Consider the following 16,111-nt stretch of genomic DNA (forward strand, 5'->3'; position numbering starts at 1 on the left):
GGAACGAAATGCGTTGGCTGGATCCTGTTATATATTTGGATTTAACAAGAAACAATAAACACTTGGTGTTTGACTTTACAAATTGGACTCTTTATTGGACTTGTGCTGGTGCACCTCTCCAATTGATATCACATGGGTAAAAGACTTTGTCATTTACAATGCCAATAGCTCTAACTCTCGAAAAAGCGAGCCCCCTTGGCTTTGCTAAGGCTTGTTTACTAAGAAGGCAATGTATCAGTGGTTTGTGAAATCAAGTGTGGTCGCAAACCATTGATTAGCTACTGATGCTCGAGTTGGATCGTATCTTATTTGCAAAGGAGATTACTTCATGCCTCACCTACCCCACCAAACCGATGTTTTCCCTGAAGGTCAACACTGTTTTAAAAGTAACCCTTGTGCCCTTAAGGAACACAGGCTAATTTAAACAAATGTTGATGTCCAGGGATTGGAAACGCAGAAACAGGGGTTTGCTGTCCCATGCAAATCCCCTTCCCGTATTCAGAACCAGTCCCAAAACACCCCTCTCCTAATTAATATTAATGAATAGGACATTTTGCAGCTTACTGGGAACATTCATTTTGAGATTTGCAACTTTATTATCAGCTCGCAAAATGAAGCCCTGTTTGCACATCAGTCTGTCCATTTTGCAAATTCTGACTTTTGAACAAATCAGAGAAGATACAACGGCCACAGACACAGATGATTTTCTAAAGAAATTAGATGCGATTATCACTGACTTTCAAAGAAATAATATTCTAAAGAAAACTGAAAAGCTGCAGAAGGATCAAAGAAACTATAGTAGAGAACGTACATACCCGTTCTTAAAGAAATATTTTTTCCAGCAAACTGGGAACCAATCTAATTGGGTACCGAAACACACAACCTTCTCAGATACAGGTTCCTCCAGTTCAGACGACAGCCAGAACCGTGGTGGTGGGTCATCCTTCAGAGGAGGCAGAGGACATAACTTACCCTCTTCTTCTTTTTTAGCCAGGGGTAAACAACAACAGCAGAGAGGGCGCTCTCCGAACACCAGGAGAGGATGGTTCCGCAACCAGTATACCCTGGGGTTCCGACAGACACGGAACAGTTACTACGAGTGGTAGAGTCTAACAATCAAATGACTATGGGAGATGATCCTAACTTGACAGTTGTACCAATTTTTAATTTGTCCTCTCAAACACTCAGTTCTGAGGAGATGGAGGTTCTTAGCTATGGATTGTCTTTTGTACCGACTAATAGAAATGATGCATTCATGACATATGTAGAACTTCATAAATTTTTCAGAACTGTGTGTTTGAAATATTTTTTTGCAAACACTCCTGTGTCTTATATCACTAACATCAGTGGTTTGAAATGCCTTTCCACCTTCTTTCCTCCCACAAATTTGATGCCTAAAGATCTAATAACATTCGAAAATGTAGTACTGAATGAAACACAAAAAGACTTTCAGGAAAGAAAGTATGTTAAGTTTAGCTTTTCAAAAGAAGAGAAATTGGTTCTCCAAACCCGAATCGGGAAGATCTTATTGTCAAACCCGCAGACAAAGGGGGCGGTATTATCCTACAGAACAGAATTGATTATGATAGTGAGGTCTTACGACAACTCAACAATCCAAGTCATTATAAAAAACTTAGAGGTGACCCGACATCTAGAATACATAAAGAAATCCTATCATTGACGAGTAGAGGCCTTGAAGGACAGTGGCTAAGCAAAAAAGAGTTTGATTATATGAACAAGAGTGATAACACTATTCCAGCGTTTTATACGCTACCCAAGATTCATAAGCACAGTCAGTGCCCCCCTGGAAGACTAATTGTGGCCGGTTGTCAATCTATTCTACAACCATTAGCTGAATATGTAGATTTTTTTCTGAAACCCTTTGTGCCTTTAACAAAAGCTTACACACAGGACAGTCGAGATGTGATTGTCAAATTAGAAGGCCAACCATTCGATCCACAGTCTGATATTCTGGTTACTATGGATATTGACAATTTATATACGAGCATCCCATAAAATGATGCTCTGGTGATTATCAACAACATCCTAGACACGCGAACACGGCCTCACCAAGTTCCTACAGAATTTATAGTTCAATGTGCCAAGATCGCCCTTAATGAGAATTACTTTATCTTTGGAGCAGATTTTTATGGCCAACTAAAAGGAGTAGCCATGGGCGCAATTTTCGCGCCAGACACAGCTAATCTTTACGTGGCCGCTTTTGAGGATGAAGTAATATATAACAACAATCCCTTTGTGGACAGTTTTCTGGATTTGTCCATATACAATGACAACAATATTCTGTTGATGCGTTTATATACTAAACCCACGGCAAGGAATACCCTTTTAAAATATGATAGCCACCACCCGCGGAACCTCCGGGATAACCTCCCTTTTGGACAGTTCCTGCGTCTGCGACGTAACTGTACCAAAAGGGAGGATTATTTTCGGGAGGCAAAGGTTTAGCAATCTAAACTTGTGACGCGTGCATATCCATAAAGATTGGTAAAAAAAGCCATGAAACGCGCATGGTATTATGACCGCGATGCTCTACTTACTAAGAAAGTAAATCTTGGCTTAGACGATCAGGACAAAGCTCTGACGTGTGTAATGACGTTTGGTTCTGAATCTAACAAGATTAGATCGATTATCAAAAACAACTGGCATCTGATTAGAAAGGTTGAACCCCATCCGGCACAGCCTCGCTTTGCATTCAAGAGAGGGAGAAATGTAAGAGATCACCTTGTAAAGGCTTACAAAGAACCACCATCAATAACATTACAGTCACAGTGGGGACTTGCTCCTATCATTGGACATTACCCTTGTGGTAATTGTGCAGCATGTGAGACAACTAAGGCAATGAAAAGTTGTAAATTAAATGGGAAAGAATTCAAAATTCAAAATGTTTCATCATTCGAATTGCAATACAAGAAATATCATCTATTGTATACAATGCCCACGTCCACTGCTGTATATATTTAAAACCACTCAAGAGGTAAAGAAACGTGTCCTACAACACCAGTCGCGTATCAGGTGTAATGTGACCACTGCACCATTGGTAGAACATTATCATCAACATTATCATCAGAAGTCACATTTACCCAATGAAATGTTATGGTTTGTCATTGATGTCATCAAGTGCACTAAACGATACCACAATGTCAATCGTCTTCTCACCCTCAGGGAGAATAAATGGATCTGGACATGTGACACGGTTGACAAGGGGTTAAACTCCTTAATTGAATGGCATACTGTGGCTACATTGTAAACATCTGTTCTTTAACTTTCACTTCTGGCTATCTATGATAGAGTTTAATCTGTATCATAGTTCTACTGGTAAATGAATAGTGTGTTAAAACACGATACGGTTGTTGATAGTGCCGGTAGTTTATTGGTTGGGGGTAAGCTACTACAGGATCTGACCTGACTTGTGTCATATTACTTATACAACGGACTCCGTTCCAAGATGGCCGCCGATGTGTTCATGTAAATTCGATATATGGTGCTTGATAATAGTTTTGCTTTCAACAAAGTGTAAATAAACAGTCTTCCAGATGGGTAGCCTTTTAATGACCATATGGATCTCAGTTGCGTATGTTAGTTGTTTTGTAAGAGCACTGCCCGATTTTCGTGACATCCAGACGGCAGATGCGTCTTACGTCATGACGCCGCACAGGGCAAGGGTTATGTTTACTGAATGCCGGGCTCGGCATTCTTGCACTAACAAGCCGAGAGGAAGTCGAACTGTCTTCTCAAAAGTGAGTAATAGCAGCGTGGTTCATTGGAATGCTGATTACAAGATGTATAGCGTTACATTTCGCCGGTTCTGCCTGATGGGCTGTGAGTTGCTAACAAGTTTCTTTGATTGCAGGTGACTTATACGCCCTTGATTTACTCTGGCTGTGAGTACTCCACTTTTGTACACAATGGGTGTCGGCAGGTTTTGGTTAAGGAAATCGGAATTAGAGCGTGTCATTGAAGTTGGGCTCACTTTTATGTATTTATACAGGGCCAATATATACTTTCACGAAATAAGCAGATTGATTAACTGAACCTATTTGTAAGTATAGTTTCTATGTTTTCAATCCTAAGCATATATTGACTTAGGTCTCTACTCAAGCCTTACGTCGGTATTTATTTCATATTTGTAGTCATTTGGACATTCTTGTCCTCTCAGGCCTTGCGACCTCTGGCTAGAGGTCTTTGGTAAGACCTTTAAAATTTGTGTAATTACTAAGACCATCACAGTGCACGGGTCTTTATTCCTGGGTTTTGGTGTCCTTGTTTGAACACTTTTTAGTTACACGTAGGGTGCATGTCTCTGCTTTGTTGTCCCTTTGGGTGATTAGACGATACCTGGTTTGCAAGGAGTTCGATATTGATTTTTGTATTTATTTGTAGATATGTGTGTGCAACTTGTCCTGATGATGGTCCTATGGATTTTATAAACGAAAGAAGGACCGAAACGTCGACGCCTAACACCGTTTTGTTGTCATTTGTACCACCTTCCTGTGATGTTAGAATGAATGTAGTATATTGTGATAAATTCCTCTCTGCATGGTATTTTGCTTTTCCATGTTAAAAACAAAAGGTGTTGTATACTTCTTGAAACGAAATCAGCACATGTAGTATTTATGTTGCCATTTTTCATCATTTTGATAATGAAAATAATTTATAAAAATAAATAACAGTAAAATACTGTATTTTCCTTGCATTTATGGAATGATAGATCACTGTTGTGACTAACTAAGAATTTATAAAAAAAAGTATTTAAGTGACTCCTACGGGGACAAATTGTATTTTTGCTCTTGTTTACTAAGAAGGCAATGTATCAGTGGTTTGTGAAATCAAGTGTGGTCGCAAACCATTGATTAGCTACTGATGCTCGAGTTGGATCGTATCTTATTTGCAAAGGAGATTACTTCATGCCTCACCTACCCCACCAAACCGATGTTTTCCCTGAAGGTCAACACTGTTTTAAAAGTAACCCATGTCCCCTTTAAGGAACACAGGCTAATTTAAACAAATGTTGATGTCCAGGGATTGGAAACGCAGAAACAGAGGTTTGCTGTCCCATGCAAATCCCCTTCCCGCATTTAGAACCAGTCCCAAAACACCCCTCTCCTAATTAATATTAATGAATAGGACATTTTGCAGCTTACTGGGAACATTCCTTTTGAGATTTGCAACTTTATTATCAGCTCGCAAAATGAAGCCCTGTTTGCACATCAGTCTGTTCATTTTGCAAATTCTGACTTTTGAACATGACTTGGTACCTTTAACCCTGTGTTTTTAAAGGAAGATATACCACAAGAGGTGACTAAAATCCGAGCAGGTTGCTTAAAACCTTTGCCCTCTTATAGATTAAAATGAGGACTGCTACGCCCACTGGCTGAGGAATACGGTTTATTGACTGCCGTCTTCCTCAGTTCTTGCATTGTCAAGATTTTGAAGACATCCTTTCCCCGAATTTGATGTGCAATCAGTAAAACCATGATTATAAAAATAAAGACCGTAATCATGAGATAAGGGATAAAGTTTGAAGTAGCTTCGTAGGGTGTTTGGGGTGTTACACCCCCTAATAAATACATTCTCTAGTAAATAGGCAGGTGTAGGTGGTTTCAGTCAAGTTGGTGAGGTGTCTGTTGGATTTCACCCTTAGATTTTACATGCACAGATAGAAAAAAAAACATACGTCTACTCCCCACACACATACACTCTCCTCTCTATTTTGAGGTTCTTAAAAAAATATTGGTTATTTTACAAAGTATTGTTTTAAGTACCCTCAACCATCCGACATGCTTTCCCTTTCCACTGCCCCTTTAGCTCCCACATGCCCTGCTTCTTCTCATGTATTTAATTTGCCTCGATATGCAAGTGTGATTGTTCAGAAAATCTGAAACTCTCCCCTCTCCGCTGACCAACTCCCCCCCCCCTCCCCCTTCCCCCGCCCCTCTTCCTAGTCTTACTGACCAAGCTACGCCACTGGCAGTGATTATTGTGGCACTGCTGCTTTCTGCTGAATGATTTTGCCAGGTGAAACTTGGCAACATTTATCAGTGGAAAAGGCTTAATAAAAAGGCATATTTTGATGGCGTTAAATACCAAATCAATCAGTATTTGTAGAGCACGCTAATCACCCCGAGGGGTATCCAGGCGCTGCAACTTATCAGGGCCACAACTTGGGTTTGGGGTATTTCATAGCACCCAGTAATTACCTCACTGCAGGGTATAGGCATTTATCAGGTGTGAGAAATACCTCCCTCAATACCATCTTCGTAAACAAGTGTAGCAAAATGTTGAAATAAATGGAACGACGTTGTTTTCTTGGCATCTGTACCGAGCCTTCATCCGGAGATTAAACCCAAAGACCTTAAGACGCTTTGGTGCCACATTAAGTTAATTGATCTCTTTTGAGATGTTTTGTTCTGGTTAGAGATCCTTCTGTGTCCATGACCCAAATGTTGGACAAGTTAAAGCTGATCAAGCGCTGCTCTCTGATGGTCACTGTCTCAGGAGCGAGGATGTGACCAAATCCGGAAGTGCTCTGGTTCCGTTACTTTTTAATTGTGCCTTAATTACAGGGTAAGACGGGGACAGAAAATAGGCCCGGGCACCAAAATAAAAGTGGCCCTTATTACCTAATCTGATAGCTAGAAAAGTGTCCCACATTTGCAAATAGGGCAGTTTTTAACTTGTAAAGACACATAGGTGTTTTTCAAGGTTTTGGATACTGCATGGATTTGTGCTTGCTACAGACAATGTTTGTGATAATATCAGGGAAATCAACAGTGAAAACCAGCTCACATACCATAGAGCAGCCCACAAACCTCTTGAAAAAAATGCCCACAACACTGACCGATCCCCTTCGGGAACTGCCTGACTGCCCTGTAAGCCAGTCCGGCCCTGCCTACTTATGGGTGTTCGACTTTAAATGTATATTCTTAGAAACCGCAATATATCTATAGCTTTACATCCCACTTGGGTATGTGTTCTAGCTTTTTAATTACTGTAGTAGTTGGGATATGAAAAGAACTGTCAGGCTCCTTCTTCCAAATCTTTGGGATTGTGCTGATGCTATAAGGGGTCCACCTCTTGACGGCCCCAATGTCTGAAAGTATAAATATACAGACTATCGGGATAGTCAAGCGAGGGAAGGAAAGGATGGGAACAGCAGGGAGGGAGAGCTGTGAAAAACAATAAAAGACCCAAAGGAACACACTATAAAAATCCTTTAAATATAATACTGTCCAGTTTCCCTTGTCCCCCCTGAATGGAGTTCTCACTCATCTACTCTCCTACCTGTAAAGGAAAATACTTTTGTCTTTGAATGCAAGGAGAGAGTAGGGCGATACCAGGTTCTTACAAACTGTAATGGGGAACAAAGGAACACACATGAAATGCAGATTCTATCTCTAACAACATTTATACATTTGTCTTTGTTCTACTACGTACCCAGAAATTCTGTGTGTTAATTTGAAGTTTGTTAAGTCCCCACTTATATGGCACCCCAATTTCACCTCTCTCCTGTGTAAGGATAAATATAAAGGGTAATCAATAGAAAATCAAAACTCAGCAGCAGACAAGGTTAATGCTTCTTAACTGTGCCTGCACCAAGACAGTGTCACAAGTTTCCATTTATATTCCCAGCATAAACAACTAGGATGGCCAAGATAAATCAGTACTCCGTGGTCATACAGTGAACAAATCTGAGCCCAGAATTCACCGTGAAATACGATACAGAGTAAGAAGTTCCCCGTAAGAGACTAGGAGCCAATGTCTCAACCAACGGGGAATTCAAGGGCACCACTATAGTCTTTCCTGCAACGAGACGGCAGATTGCCTGTCTCCTCCAACGGAAAGAGTGAACTTGCTCAGCCGAGAGAGTTCTCTGAGATGGAAAAGCTTGTCCCGGCAACAAGATCTCAAGAAGGCGTACTTCCCGAAGGACAGCAGAAGTACACCAAACGAATATGGGATTCCCGCGTATCCCCCCAAGAACTGGAATGCGGTATTGAAGTAGAATACAGTACTCTTACCGTCACCTCCGATGCTGCTACGTACCGACCAGGGTTCTCCACACGAAATATCGGCACCGCTGCAATTTATGAAATGTGTTTTGTTTCCTCCTCTGCGTGTCTCCCGGCGCACGTACAACGTGCGTCCCCGAGCATGCTGGGAAACGTAGTTTTTTTAATACATACTTCCAGGTTTTGCACGATTGCAGTCAGCGCTTTTACCAGACTGCCTAAACCCTGACAAGAACATATAAACAGGGCTTTAAGTGGGATGAAAAAACTGGGGGGTCTCTGAAAGGGGCGTGGCCAGTGTAATTAGGGTTGTGGCTTTTAAAACACACTAAAAATCTGTTTTAGGATATTGTGCCGCCGACTTGTATTTTGTTGTTTCTGTCATTGCAACCAGATATGTGATACAACAAGTAACATCATACCTACAATAAGTAAGGACTATTGGCTTTGTCAATGGTTATTAGTTGCATAGATAAATAAGCTGCAACTACGGCTTGTTACATATAATATTGAAAAAGCTTACAATTAAAGCCCTGGTGACCATACCACAATGTTGCTGCTCGTGAGTTACAGAAAGAGAAGGGAAATCCAGAAAGAAAATGACTCTTTAAAGGATTTCCCTTCCCCCCCACAACGCTCACCTGGCATGACGTCATGCCGTAACTTCTCCACTAGTGAGAAGTGAGCAGTGTCGGCAGCGCACATCGAAGTGCTTGCTGTCTCGAAATGGGTCTATCGGGCTGTTTTGCACTGTGGCACTTTTTTTCCAGACTGCAGTGACAGCAAACTGCTGTAACTGCAGTCAGGAAAAAACATGGACCTCCTGTGCCAGGGCTCAAAACAGAGCCCGATAGAGAGCCGTTTCGAGGCCCCCTTTAAAAAACTGCCGGTGCTCAGACCCCTTGAGACCCGGCCCACTTAAAGCCCTGCATATAAACAAGACTAGCCATAGTATATATACATCGACTAAGGCCTACCCAAAATGTGACAGGGTTACATAGCTGTGTTCTCAAGTCTGCATCGATCACACTTAGACATGCCTTATTGGAGCAGAGATGAAACACAACCAATTCTTCTGTTAAGATGGCATTTCATAATACCCCTTCTGTTGTTAATGGATTTCTGTTTAGCACTTGCTCTTTTGTCTTGGACACTTTAAACCTTTGAATTTCGTGATAAGATGGGGATGTGAGGATGGGGGCATGTGGTCCAAGTTTCCCAAATTCGAATGTTACTGGCAAGGCTACAACACAGAAGATAGTGGGCAGAGTAGAGTTCTTGGGGCACTCTGAGGGCCAAACATTCTACATCACTGATTTTGTAACTTATTTAGACTATTGATGTATGTTCCCAAAAGATGCAAGGCATTGTGATGTGATGTGGCTAACCAAGGCATATTTTCAACTCTCGCTCTGGTGTATTTTAGGTGAGCTATCTCTGGAGGAGTTCATGGGGGGTGTGCAGAAGGATGAGATGCTTCTTGAGATTCTGACCCGCAGCCTGGATCTCAAGCACATTGTTCTGATGATTCAAAATGATGGGAAACGGCTCGACGAGATACAAAATCCACCCAACCCGGAGCAGCCAGTAGAGGAAAACTAAGAACAAATAGAGCGAAAAGGCAGCCATTTTGTATGCTTGAAGAACAATGGGGATGGAAAATGGCGGGCCAGCCAAATGAAAATGTGGTTACTGCACTCTAATAGAATACCCTTTTAGCAGCAAACTGTAGGCTTCTAAAGTTTGAAGTGCAAAAGTAATCTGTCGCCCTTTGACTCATGCTATCAGCAAGAATGAACTTCTGAGAAGAAACAGAGCGACTAAAATGGAAACAACATCAGTCTCGAAAACCAAATAAATCAAAGAAAAATGAGGGGCTGGGTATTACTAGATCTGCATTCTTAATGTCATAAATGTGGACAGAGACGACTTTGTGCCTGTGAACCTTGTCGAGTGTCAGTTGTGAAAAATGATGGTTGGAATCTATATGCTACAGATGTATACATATTAGTGAGTTCAAATCAACATGCATTGATCATGGTTGTTATTACCTGAAAGTTTGGGCAGCGGCGTTAGCATTCATATTCCTTCAAGATACAGTTTCGCTTAAGAAGCTTTCATCAAAGGTCTTTCACTGAAATCAAATACATTAATTCAGTTACATCCCAGTTTCATTATCTAAGTAAAGAGTTTTCTTTATCATCACTGACAGATGTTAATGGCAATAAAGAGAAGTGGTATATTATATATAATCGGGGGAGCACTACTTGAGAGAAAATATTTATTGTCGTGTAGTGGGCTTAGACAAAATGAAATCTCTAAGGCATCTTCTTCCGCTTCCAACACTATGGAAGGATGGACAAGTCATTGCTGGCTCTTCCATACATAGCCTTGCGTAGTAATAACTGTGCTAAACGCATGTGGGTGAGTTTTTAACACTGCATATCTGGAAGGTCAGTTCTAGAGTTGTGTAACCTTCATTTATCCCAGCAATGTTTTCTGCACTTGCAAATCTCTGAAATTCCAAACTGCACGAGGTTTGCAAAAAAAATCCTGGTTTATGTTTTCTTTTGCCCGTGAACAGTTTTCATTATGTTACAAGATAACTTTCCAAGTTCTCAGCCCTAGTCTAGATGGAAAATGTATGTAGGTTTTACCTTTTGCACACTTTTTATATGAACAATGGAAAATCTTTGCAGAACTTTTTTCTTCATGCGTTCCTTTTGCCACGTAAATTGTCAAAAAGGTCATGATTTTCGTGCAAAAGTGGGAATTCAGTAAAACTTCACAACTTTATAACGCAACAGAGGTTAGCAACAGAACTTTGCGAAATCCGTGAGGAAAAAAGTCTGAAACTTTCCACACATCTGCATAACTTCAGATATAATGGCAAATGTATGTATTATAATGTATTAATTCATGGAAGCAGATATATCTGTCCATGGAGTGCCACAATTATAGAACAGTCCTTAAGTAAGGAGCTTTTGTCCCTGGCCAGGCTTGGTTGGGCTGTGATCAGCATTCATGAACTATCATGTCATAAAGAGAAGAACTGTTTCGAGGCCCACAGCGTGCTGACAGGTAAACAATTTGTGATTTGCCACGAGAATGGGACAGCTGGAAATGCGGTGTGTTCCTTATGGACAGACTTCCTTGTTTGTATTTTGTTCACTGAAGTTTGACAGGTGTATTTTATTTTGATAAATTGTGGTGTAACATTAATAATTCAATCTTATTTAAAAATAAGAACATATGTGGAGTGAAAACAAATTCTCTGGTTGTGGATTAGAATCACTTGTTGGGAGCCGTAAGGGGCGGGTATGTAAACATTTCCCTGGGCTGTCTTCTCTTTCAGTTCAGCCTGGTATGCCAGACTTCTGCTAGAAGCACTCAACAGCAGGAATACATGTCTTGCACTCCGTTGAACGACCACATCTTACCCATTTACCAAGAGTAGGAGCTCCACGTTTCTTCAGCTCTGTCCACATCCACCATAATCTTCTCTCTCCCCTTGGTATCCATGTACTTCGACGTTTCATCGTCACCACTGGCGCAGTGACCTACTGACTGGCCAATGGTCCATGACTAGACCCTCCTGTTGCCTATGTTTCATCAGAGACCCTGTGTGAACTATCAAGGATTAAATGCTATCATTATTTTTTATCTAGGTATTTACAGATTTCTACAAAGAGCTACAATGCCACCTTAGACTTTGGAATGCTTGAACAAAATAAGTGCTGTGTACCAGAACAGCATACACATATTATGGGAAGGGTTGTTTAAGTCTAAATGGATGTGAGAGGATGCCCTATCCAATGTGTTAACCTTTTTGTGAATCTTTGAGAAATTAAGGTCTAAGCAGCTCAGTTTTCAGGAGTTTTCTGAACTGCAAGTGGTGGGCTCCTGGACCCAAGAAAGGGAATACACGTCTTTCAGTGTTTGAGTCCCTCCACTCTGGTACACATACTTCCATGTTGCAGCCATCCTGTGCAGTTAACAATATTCATCTCGTATATTACACAATCCTTTAAGTTAACAACACATTAGAACAGCAGAACTCAACAAGAAAGGGAAACAGTGAAATCGCCCACTAGGATTGTAGCCTTCTTGCAAATACAATGCAGTTTCATATTTATCCTGTTTGCTAGACCATATGTGAGTGAAGTCAGTTCATATATTTTTTCCTTGCTTCATAGTATCCACAGCAAATTTGGGTCATGATCTCAGTCTTCTTCTCTCTAATTCTCTGACCAAAAATAAGTGTAATCAATCAATCAATCAAGGTTTGTATAGCACGACTACTAACCTGAGAGGGTCTCAAGGCACAAAGGGGGAATGAGGGCTGCTGATCCAGCTGGGTGCTGAGGTTCAGACTTGAGAGCCTTCCTGAATTGGGTCAGTGACAGGGCTTGCCAGAGGTGGAGAGGCAGGGTGTTTCAGGTCTTGGCGGCGAGGTAGGTGAAGGATCTTCCTCCGATCCTGGTCTTGCAGATCTTTGCGACGATGCCCAGTGCCAGTTGGGCAGAGCTGAAGTGTCTGATGGGTACGTGGAATGAGAGGCAGTGGTTCAGATATGCTGGTCTTGCGTTATGGAGTGCTTTGTAGACATGTGTGAGGAACTTAAAAATGACTCTTTTGTTGACTGGGAGCCAGTGGAGTTCTTGCAGGTGTTTGGTGATGTGGCTGCTGTGGGGGATGTTGAGGACCAGCCTGACTGCGGCGTTTTGAATGTTCTGTAGTTTCCTGAGGAGTTTCTGGGTGACACTGGTGTAGAGTGCATTGCCGTAGTCAAGTCTGCTGCTGATGAGTGAGGGGTGACCGTATTTCCAGATTTGGTGGGAATCCATCTGAAGGTTTTTTTGAAGCAGGTGAAGCGTGTGGAAGCATGATGAGGAGACGGCATTGATCTGGCGGGGGTCAGTATAATGCCTAGGTTTCGTGGGTGATCTGAGGGTGTGGGGGGACAATGTAGACATTGAAGAGGGTGGAGCTCAGGGAGGAGCCCTCTGGCACTCCACTAATGATCTCTGTAGGTTCGGAGAGGAACTGTGGTAGTCTGACACACTATGTTTAACCAGTGATGAAGGAGTGGATCCAGTCCAGAGCTTTGTCGTGGATGCCAGCATTGTGTAGTCTCATGCTCAGGGTGCATTGGGAGATGGTGTTGAAGGTGGCTGAGAGGTCCAGGAGGATGAGGGCTGCTGTTGCATCACAGTTGAGGAGGGAGCGGATGTGGTCGGTGGTGGAGAAGTGGGTGGTATCAGTGCTGTGGTTGCTTTGGAAGCCAGATTGGGAAAGGCCCAGGACATGGTTGGCTTTGATGAACTTGGAGATTTAGGCGTTGATGGCCTTCTCAATGACCCTGGCTGCGAAGGGGAGCAAGGAGATGGGTCAGAAGTTCTTGATGTAAGTCCGGTCGGGGGATGGCATCTTCAGCATTTGGTTGATCACTGTATGTTTCCAGTCATTGAGGAAGGCAGAAGTCTCAATGGAGCAGTTGATGGTGCGGCCAGCTCGGTGGCAATGGAGGTGGCGGCTCTGTGGAAGATGTGGTGCGGGCAGAGTTATGATGGGTGTCCGGAGTAGATGCTCTTCATGGTCTTGAGCATGTCGTTCATGGTGAGCAGGATCCAGTTGAGTAGAATATGTTGGGGAGCAATGTTGTTGGGTGCGGTCGTGGTAGGCGTGGTGGAAGGGTCTTGGGTGTTGAAGCTGTCGTAGATCTGCCTGATCTTGTGGTGTAAAAAGGTGCCAAGTTTGTTGCAGATGTCTTGGGAGGGTGAGACGTCTGTGGTCTTGCTGTTTGGTCTGACAAACTTCTTGACAATGCCAAAGAGTTCTTTGCTGTTGAATGAGTTGGAGTTGATCTGTCTTGGAGGGTCGTTTTTCTTGTAGTTTTGAGGAGGAGGAGGTGTGTGGTGATGGTGGCTTTGAAGGCTGTGTGGGCTTCTGGGATTTTGTTGTTCCTCTATCTCTTCTCGAGCCTTCACCAGGTTTGTCTGGACTACTGAAGGATGGGAGTGAACCAGCTGACTTTCTTGGAGTGTTGCTTGCTGGGTGCTTTCTTGAGGGGCACCAGAGTGTCAATACAGTTGGAGATCCATTGGTGGAGGTTACGTGCTGAGGTGTTGGCATCTGTGGATGTCGGCGGTGGGGTTGTGCTGAGGGAGGTGGTGAGATATTCTTCAGTTTCCTCGTTCCAGCTTCTGTGGGGGAGGTGGTGGGTGGGGTGGTGTAGGGTGGGTTTGGTGAAAATGAAATGGACACAGTGGTGGTCAGTCCAGAAGAGTTCAGGGGTGTGGCTGAAGGTGATGTTTTTGCTGGCAGAGAAGACAGGTTCGAGCGTGTGTCCTGCTGAGTTGGTTGGAGAGGTGACTAGCTGCTTGAGTCCTATGCAGGTGAGATTCTCCAGAACGGATATGATGTTCTGGTTGTTGGGTTTGTCCAGGTGAAAATTGAGGTTGCTGATTAAAATGTAGTTGGCGGATGCAAAAGACTGGGATGCAATGAAGTCGATGATGGTGTAGGTGAAGAGTAGGCAGGGGCCAGGAGGTCTGTGTATGAGGATGCCACGGAGGTTGGGGTTGGGGTTGGTCTGGACCTGAAAGTGGAGGTGTTCCATACTTGTCTTAGGGTCGTCTGAGTGAGTGTTCAGGCAGAGGTGTTTTTGTGGACGGACATGGTTGGTTGGTGCAGTCCATGCGGGTGATCTTGTATCCGTTGGGAATGGCGGTGGCAATGTTTGGGGTTGAGCTGGGTTTCATCCAGGTTTCCGTAAGGAAGGCGATGTTGGGAGAAACAGAGTCGTGGGGATCCCAAAAGTCTGTGGCATGTTTGTGGCGGGAGCGAGTGCTGATGAGGAGGATGCAGCTGAGATGGTCAGGTACGCTGTGGGTCGATCCAGCAGTGGATGGAGCTGGAGTTCAGAGGTGGGTGAGAAAGTGGCAGCAGTGGCGGCAAGAGGAGGGGCCATGGGTGTCAAAAGGCTGCAGGCGGTGTTGGGTCCAGGATTGAGGGTGTGGAGGGTGCAGGCATTGTATTTGTGGCAGGTCTGATGACCCGGGACCGTGGCGCTGCAATGGTCCAGGCACTGACAGGTGGGCGCAGATGGGCTTGCCTTTGGTGTGCCTTCAGTGCGCCAGTGGCATGCCCGCTGCACGCAGCTGTGTAGTGGCTGCCATTAAGTAGTGTGCGGGGGCTGGACAGCTGGGAGGTGGGAAATGTGGGAGCAGGAAAGTGGCACTGGAGGGGGATGGGGCCGTGAGGGATCGCAGCGGCCGGGACAAAAAAGCAAAGTGACAAAAGGTGCAAAAAGGAAAAATGGTAAAAACTGCAAAAAAAGAACAAGAGGGGATAGATAGGACAGAACAGATTCAGAGAAAAGCAGAAGAGAGAGACAGATGGCAGCCCAGGAGCAGAGCAGAGACGCTCTATCACTAGACCAGGGATGACGCAGGGGTGGGAGACTGCGGTTGGTGGAGGGCCTCGAACCACTGACCGGAGGGTCAGATGGTCAGCAGCAGGAAGCTAGAGGGCAGCAGCTACCAGGCAGAGCTGTGCAGGGAATGGAGACGTCCACTGATAAAATCAGTGGATAGCACTTTCACTGCACAGCTGGCGCCATTAACAAGTGTCCGTGCGGGCTGGACAGCTGGGAGACGGGAAACGCGGGGGTTTGGGAAAGTGGCACTGGAGGGAGCCGGTGGTGAGGGGGATCACAGGAGCAGGGGCAAAGTGGCTAAATAGTGAAAGGTGCAAAAAGGGAAAAAGTGCAAAAAAAAGTGAAGAGGTGAAAGGACAGAGAAGATTCACAGAAGCGCATAAGAGAGAGACAGAGGGCAGCCTAGCAGCAGAGCAGAGATGCTCTACCAGTAGACCAACAGGATGAGGCACAGGCAGGAGCCTGCAGATTGAGGAGGGCCTAAAACCACTGACCAAAGGGTCAAATGGTCAGCAGCAGGGAGCTTATGGCTGCAGCTACCAGGCGGACCTGTGCAGGGAGCAGTCCACCGATAAGATCAGTGTGCATGCCAGTTTTATTTGATAGCTTCTATCATTGTACAGCTCATACAGGGGCACCC

General features: G+C 43.8%; 1 protein-coding gene across 1 annotated transcript in view; it reads left to right on the forward strand.

Moving 5' to 3' along the window:
- Positions 1 to 14,227, forward strand: part of GUCA1A (guanylate cyclase activator 1A) — a 68,346-nt gene extending 54,119 nt beyond the window's left edge. The window contains exon 4 of the mRNA XM_086923359.1: positions 9,457 to 14,227. Coding sequence (XP_086779485.1) covers positions 9,457 to 9,632 — 176 coding nt within the window. The 3' untranslated portion in view covers positions 9,633 to 14,227. The remainder of the gene's footprint in view (positions 1 to 9,456) is intronic.
- The last annotated feature ends 1,884 nt before the right edge of the window (positions 14,228 to 16,111 follow it).

The sequence above is a fragment of the Lissotriton vulgaris genome, chromosome 5, assembly GCF_964263255.1.
Source record: "Lissotriton vulgaris chromosome 5, aLisVul1.2, whole genome shotgun sequence".
Taxonomy (NCBI): Eukaryota; Metazoa; Chordata; class Amphibia; order Caudata; family Salamandridae; genus Lissotriton; species Lissotriton vulgaris.